The sequence below is a fragment of the Penaeus vannamei genome, chromosome 38 (genome assembly GCF_042767895.1).
Source record: "Penaeus vannamei isolate JL-2024 chromosome 38, ASM4276789v1, whole genome shotgun sequence".
Classification (NCBI taxonomy): Eukaryota; Metazoa; Arthropoda; class Malacostraca; order Decapoda; family Penaeidae; genus Penaeus; species Penaeus vannamei.
Window position 1 is genome coordinate 27,434,024 of NC_091586.1, and position 7,500 is coordinate 27,441,523.

General features: G+C 33.4%; 2 protein-coding genes across 7 annotated transcripts in view; one reads left to right on the top strand and one right to left on the bottom strand.

Annotated features, from left to right (window-relative positions):
- The window catches only part of LOC113803672 (uncharacterized), a 40,962-nt gene extending 35,719 nt beyond the window's left edge, over window positions 1–5,243 (top strand). For all 4 annotated transcript variants that reach the window (XM_070116201.1, XM_070116198.1, XM_070116199.1 and 1 more), the window contains exons 9-12: window positions 187–297; window positions 912–1,148; window positions 1,472–1,610; window positions 2,421–5,243. In XM_070116201.1, the coding sequence (XP_069972302.1) occupies window positions 187–297; window positions 912–1,148; window positions 1,472–1,610; window positions 2,421–2,648 (715 nt within the window). In that variant the 3' untranslated portion in view covers window positions 2,649–5,243. The remainder of the gene's footprint in view (window positions 1–186; window positions 298–911; window positions 1,149–1,471; window positions 1,611–2,420) is intronic.
- Window positions 4,160–7,500, bottom strand: part of LOC113803661 (uncharacterized) — a 36,407-nt gene continuing 33,066 nt past the window's right edge. For all 3 annotated transcript variants that reach the window (XM_070116203.1, XM_070116202.1, XM_070116204.1), the window contains exon 4: window positions 4,160–7,500. This exon is cut by the window's right edge and continues 3 nt beyond it. In XM_070116203.1, the coding sequence (XP_069972304.1) occupies window positions 7,396–7,500 (105 nt within the window). In that variant the 3' untranslated portion in view covers window positions 4,160–7,395.

Below are 7,500 nucleotides of genomic sequence, written 5' to 3' on the forward strand. Positions count from 1 at the left end.
TTGGAAAAGTATGTCTTTTAAATGACTTTTGGTTGTTTGCTACTGATATTTGGAAGTGTAATGGATTTCTTTTTCTCTAAAAGATTTTTAGTAAATGGGAGCTGCTCTTCTCCTACCCCCTCCTATGTGCTTGTGTATGTACATTACTGTATCCCTTCATCACCTTCTTTATTTTCTTCACCTTAGGATTGAAGGCGACCAAAATCCAAACAAAATTGGGGCTTTTTACGAGGCAGGCTCATACGACGGAACACGGGGGGGGATCTTCCAAGTTGGCATAAATCACTTAGACACAGTGTAAGTAATTACGACTTTTATGGATAGATTGATTTTGATATATGAATGGGTAGTTATAGAGAGGTGATTAGGCTGATATGTTATTCATGAGATAGATTGGTAAATGAATAGACAGATTATTTGACATATATGCATGTAGATGGGTAAATAAGAGAGAGAATGGTTAATGGTTAAAAAACAAAATAAATGTGCTAGAATCTAAATAAGAGAAAGAAAAAAAGTAATAAAGTGCTATTCTGTTCTTGATATTTGCTTCTTGCATTGTACATAGGTAAGCTGTACTAATTATTGTTCTTGACTATATGAGTTTTGTGTGTGTTGATGTATGTATGTGTTGTTATATGTATGTATTGATTTAGATGTTATTGTCTATGAATATGTGTATATTTATGTCTATATCTTTATCTATCTATATATATGTGCATATGCAGATCTGTTCATCTACTTGTCAGCATGTCTATCTTTACACATACATTTTGCTCTTTTTTCTTCTAAAGCATTATCCTTGCACCACTCTTTCTAACTTTCTTTTCTTGATTGGGATCAGAGACAGGACTGGAATATACCAAAGCACCTTAGCTCAGCAAGTTGATTGAAATTGAGCTCCCCAACAGACCAAAGTATGGCATGATGACCCTCTCCCTCCATGAAGGCAACCCAGGGCACCACTATCACCGATCCTATTGCCGCGGTTCAGCTTCCATGCCCTTCTTCAGGCGAGTGATGGAGGACCGTAACTATGGCCAGTCGCCTTCGAGGTTCCCCATGAACACAGCCTATGGGGAGGGCTGGGCTTTGTACGCAGAAGATCTGGGCTTTGATATGGGCCTCTACGACAATCTGTTTGACAGGTGAGTTATGTGGGGGTAGATGGGGGTGGTTGTGTGTGGATGTTTGTGTTCCTGGGTGTGTGCTTTTATTTGAGGAAGGAAGTGCTTTACAAGTAATTATGTAAGAGGATGTGAATTTAGATTTATAAATGGTAATAGGGAAATCATCCATTTCCATTTACTGTTTTTTTTTTTTTAACACACACAAAAAAAGGAAAATGGAGTTTGTTTGATAATCTCACATCAATAAATACAAGACTACCCAGATTTACAAGAAAAACAACAACAAAGAAACATCCTGCCTCTAGTTTTGTTATTTCATAGCTTCTTTCTTTTCCAACAAGGTATGGTCACTACTCAGCCGAGATATTCCGTGCAAGTCGTTTAGTGGTGGACACTGGCTTACATGCATTAGGGTGGACAAGAGAGAAGGCTATTGACTACATGTTCTACCACACTGCAATGACAAAGACACAGATCGAGGTATGAATAAGGCTGGATATGAATAAGGCAAAGTGAAATGTTGAGCCGTGATACTAGATCTTGTAGTTTTGTGCCTAACCAGTGATATTAGGGTAACGTGTATACCTACACCGTCCACCATGGTTTTGCTTTGTTATATCTATGTAAGTTTTTCTTCTCTTTTTTAAATATTATTTATTTATTTGTTTATACTTACATGATGCACAAGCAGCTCCATTGGAACATGATCACTATGATTATTAAACCCTCCCGTTTACGCTATTTCTGAAGTTTTTTCCAGATGCTTTTATTTTATGATAATTATTTTCATTAACATGATACTTGTAATAATAATGATAATGATGATGATAATAATTATGATAATGATAGATTGTGATAGTGATAGTGATGATGATGATGATAGAATGAAAATTAGGTATGCTTAGTAATCCTTAATGATCAAGCCATGGTAGAGCCATCTGTTGAAAAAAAAGTAAAGATGAATAAATAAATAAAACAAAACAAAAAAGCATAGTTGCTACTCCACATTCCCACTATTAATGGGTTAATAAGGTAAAGAAAATAACAACAACAAAAAAATAAGAAAAGAAAAAGTTGTTACAAGACTGAACTCCTCTGCACATCAGTGTGTAAACTGATGCTTTTGACTCCTGTATCCAAAAAACCCTATCCCCTATCACCTATGTCTTCTCTATCCTTACTCTCTCTTCCCTCTCCTATAAAAAAAAAATAAAAAAAAGTAAGAAAATAAAAAAAAAAAAAAGAGAGAAAAAGACAAAAATAATCAAGCATTCCCTTAACCATTTCCAGAAAGAGGTTGACCGATACATCACATGGCCAGGTCAGGCTTTAGCATACAAGATGGGCCAGCTGAAGATCTCACAGCTGAGAGACAAAGCCCAAAAGGAACTCGGCAACAAATTCTGCATCAAGACCTTCCACATCATTGTTATGGAGTCGACTGGGCCTCTAAGCCTATTGGAAGAGGAAATCAACAAGTGGATAGCAGGCGAAACCCATTATGCAAAGGGCAGCTAGACTTGTTTTCGGATGTGTATAAACTTAGGGTACCTTTATTTTTCACTAATATACAACAGAAAAACAAGTTATGTATAAGTTCAACAAACACCAAGAGATAAGAGCTCATATGAATGAATTGTGTGTCTGGCCCTTTGGAACCCTGCAGTCACTTTGCTAAATTACAATAAACATGTTTCTAGACAAAAACTGTATTTTCTGTAGTTTAAGTACATTTTTTAGGATTGAACAGTCATTGGTGGTATATTTATCACACAAGTAATATTAGCAACATTTACCATTTCTACTCAACCTTTTGACACAAAGCTCTGGGTATCAACCATGACTTAAAATCATAAAGTTGTAGTCTAATATCAGTCAGAAAAATGAGAGTTGGTGAAGCAGTGGCACCAACACTTTCTTTCTTGCCTTCTTAATAATGGTTTAATATTTAATGTCTGAAACAGCTAAATGTGCTAGACATCAAAGGTCATATAGCACTATGCCTTCTTAAGAATTTATGGCTTCCTTCCATAAAACTTGAGCAGGATAATGATGACAAATAAAGGGAATCTGCAGGTGTATGGAGTCTGGGGTGCTACAATGTCAGTCAGGCATGCTTGTGTGTGTTGCAAGGGTATATGCAAAGGTTTGAGTTTACCCAAAATCATGTTTTTAAGTATTGAGATCTATTGTGTTTCTAAACATTGTAAAGGGAGCATATTATTTTCTTTTTGGAAAGGTTTCTATGGTGCCAGCTTTTACATGAAAATGTCTATTTGGAGTAAAGTGTGAAATATTTTAATGGCTTTGTTTCTTTGGAACAGATTTTATTGTCAAAAAAAAAAAAAAAAAAAAAAAGGTATAAGAATGAACTAATATAAAGTTATAATACACATTTAAAATGAATCTTCATCAGAATTACATATGTATTTCTTATGAGGATTGCAAAAATAAATAAGCAAATAAATAAAAGCTAAATCTGTTAAATGTGTTATGAAGTTACTTTTTTCTGCAATTGCTTGTTTCCTTCTTTAGGCCCTAGGGGGGATATTCCTGTTATAGACTGCAGTTCAATGGACAATCTGCAAATTATTATTGTTAAAGACGGTAGCCTTGTTTAATTGTTTGTTTTTTATGTGTATTATACCGCACAAACTTTTCAACTCAAAAAGTTGTATGAATATGATTAGAGATTGTGGATTATATAAATATGAAAAATAATTTAATATAGCCTTTGAACTTCTAAACTTTATCGTATACTACACACATTCCCACACACCTATATATACAGTCTTAAAGTTCTCTTTTTCTAACATTCAAACATATGCTCTCTCATAATCGTACTCAATCTTACAAAATGCACCTGCAGTCTTTCTTTCATTCTCTCTGGCACTCACTTTCTCACTCATTGTCCCTATGTTTACACTTGAAGAAAACTTATAAAAAGTAAGTCAAAGAAATAAAATACAATGGAGAGTAAATGTTTTGATCTGCAAATAACGAAGGAAAAGAAAATAACTTTCAAATTACAGTGTCCATGTGTTTTTGACCAGGTGACAAATTTTAATATAAAGGGAAACAAAGTTTATGAAAATGAATATACAAGCATACTGGATTTGGCTATGATCAATGCATAACAATACTTCTCAATAAACAGTGACAAAATGGAAAGGCAATGCATGCAAATCACATTTGTTATGACTGGGTTTATCCGCCGTTTAGACTGTTCTCATGGAAGAAGTATGTTTTGATACTTTTGTTTACCAAACATTTTGAGACAGATCATTATGAGATTCTAATTTATTTCAAGGTGAAGTCAACATTTTGACTAGCAAATTAATTGGTAAATTTTGGTCACTGTTCAGGTTTCATATAAAAAGTTAGCAGACTTTATCATCTTTTCTTTTGTACAGGCCTGTCTGCAAAAGCAAACATCAGCACTCACAAGCTGGGCATCAGTAAAAATGGCGTCCGAGTCTTTGTAAAAAAAAAAAAGTAGATATCCCAGTGGTTGCTTCCCTGTCATGTTACCCTTACAGGCACCAGCCATTGCGCATGCTGATTATACTGCTTGAGTGGACAGGCTGTACAAGCCTTTGGTCTTGAATATGACTGCTTCCCCTGGGATTTAGTATATTTAAGTCAACTATTGTATATTTAGATCTTCTTTCTAATAAACATGAACTAATTCCACTTTATAATTCTTTGAAATGTAATTAAAATGAGATTAAATCAATTTTGCCTCCACACTGAAACAAGGCAGGTTCAAAACATTCGTACTTTTTTTTGTATTTTTTTTTTATCTAGAGCATTTTACTAATAAAATCTTGAATTTGCTTCCTAAGCCTTGAGGAGTATGACTTTCTGCTCAGTACTTTTCTATATTTCTTCATGCTTTCACATTAGTATTCTTTGCAGGGTTAAAAGAAGAGGAGATGCAACCTAGTTAAAAATTCCCAAATTTATATTCAACAACTATACCTCTGTTTTCCAAGTCAGAGTATTGTTTCAATCAGTGTTTTCTGATTAGGTCTTAGGTTTAGTACTTTTGCCCATGATACAAAGTAAAAAAAAAAAAAAAAAAAAAAAAAAAACTTAAATCATGATAAAGGGGGGGGAAAATCAATCATGATACTAAATAAACAAAAGAAAAAAGAATGAGTCTTCTGGTTAAGATTACACTTACTTAAACTAAAGTCTACAGGCATTTTCATGCCAAAAATATTTATTGGTTACATTATAAAGTAGCACAAGAACACATTGACCTATCTCTTAACCCCATTATATCTGAACACATGTAGAAAATAATTCAGGGTCAGAAAGCAAATAATGAGCTCCCCCATTATATGTCAGGAACGTCATTTGTGTGAAGGTTAAGAGGATGAAGATCAGATTCCCTTTGAGTGCGGGTGGTTGCTGGCTGCGACAGCTCTTGCAAACCCTCTTACTGTTTAAGTTCAGACATGTAGAAGAGATGACTGAATCCAATTCAAGTATATAAAGGAAGGGGGAAAATAATGGTAACCAATATAAAATTTTTGCCAAGTTGTCATCTACTGTTCAGAGCTTTTGATGTCCTTAATGAAGCCATGTCAAAAACTAAAGGCTTATTTCTTTTATGTGATAGTTGCTACAAATATATAACTCCTATTGGTCACCTTTGCAAGATGAAAAAAAAAAGAAAATGCTATATATTTATGTAAGAAAATTCCAGCTCCTTTCATGTTCTCTTTTCAAATCCCTTACTCTATATTCATAAATATTGTTTAGTTTCATACAATAGGCTTTCTACTGCAATTCATTAATAGAAATGCAAAATACTGGACAGATCTTAACTTATCAGATGAGTGACTCCTTTATTTGAAGGAAAGAAACCTCCCATTTGCTTCCTTCTCCTCTTCTGTAACTTCCCATACTCCCATTGAATATTTTAGAAGAGGAATAAAAATATATGTAACAACAAACAAGAATGTTTTTAAATGTAAATATCAAATTAGTACTCTTAGAATAATCTTAGGAAACTGTAAAAGAAAGAAAGAAAAAAAATGGAATGTATTGAATTGTGCACTGCCTTGTATTCAACAGTAAATAAATAACTTAAAATACAAAGATTACAACACATTTAAATCTAAATAATATAGTACAGGCCTGGAGTTAGCAACCTTGATGAGTTGGGCCTAAATACATTGTCTGAGCTATTGGTGGGCTACTTCTACCATTACCAAGAATACTTGGAAATATCAATAATAAATTACAATGAGGTAATAACAATAATTCTTCACAATAAATTTATGTCAAAAGAATAAAAACAGCAATAAATGTGAAACTTCATGTTTTTTAACATTGAAAGTCTCTTAAGATTTATTGACAAGATAAGAGAACATTGGGCCCGATGAATTTGAGAAGCATCCGGCTCATGGGATATAGGTTGCTGACCCCTGATGAAGCCTATCTGAAGCTCTTGTGAATCATCTTTGGTTCGACATCTCAACAATGATTTGATTTGGTAACCTTTTCTCCTTATCTTTCGATTTCAACAGCATTTTCAAAGTGTTGGTACATACTTTATGTCCATTGCTAAAACGATGTATTCAAAATACTTAATACTTAAGAAGCTATATTTACATAAAGAGACCAGTGTCTTGTTAGAATTACAGTATACTGCCAGATTTCAATATTGAGCTTTTTTGATACCATCTTACAAACTGCTCTTACCTCTTCAGTTCTTGAAACTTTAAAATCTTTTACTTTACAAGATATTCCAATAAAATTACACTTTTGGAAATAACATTATTGAACTTTGTTTTTTTTAAGCATATAAAATACATCAGTATATACAATGGTGATAATGTATAATTGTCTATGCATGTTTCATGCATCTTTTGGTTTGTGTAAACAACTTTTCTTTCAAAATAAATATTTCCTTGATTTAAAATAGGTATAAGATTACTGGTGACTATCATGCACATTAGATATGCCTGTATTGTAATAATATATATTTCAATCAATCACTAATCTTGATATATAAGAATGATGACTCATCAGTAAAAAAAATTACCACATATTTGATATACAGGATTCACAATGCATATCTTCTTTGATTAGTGTGGTTTGGGGAAAAAACAAATCCAAAAAATAATAATGATCATAATAAATAAATAAATAAATGTGTGTGAAATACAGATAAGCAAATCAAGGAACCAAGGCACATTTACATATAAACAGATATTTCCATGCACTTTTAGGGGAGACGAGTCCTTCAAACTCATATAGGGAAGGGGAACGTCACGGTGAAAAGTTTTTCATGCTGTTTCTGCAACTCCTTCCGCTGCTTTTCGAGATTGTCCTGCAGCTTGCTATGCCGTTCCTG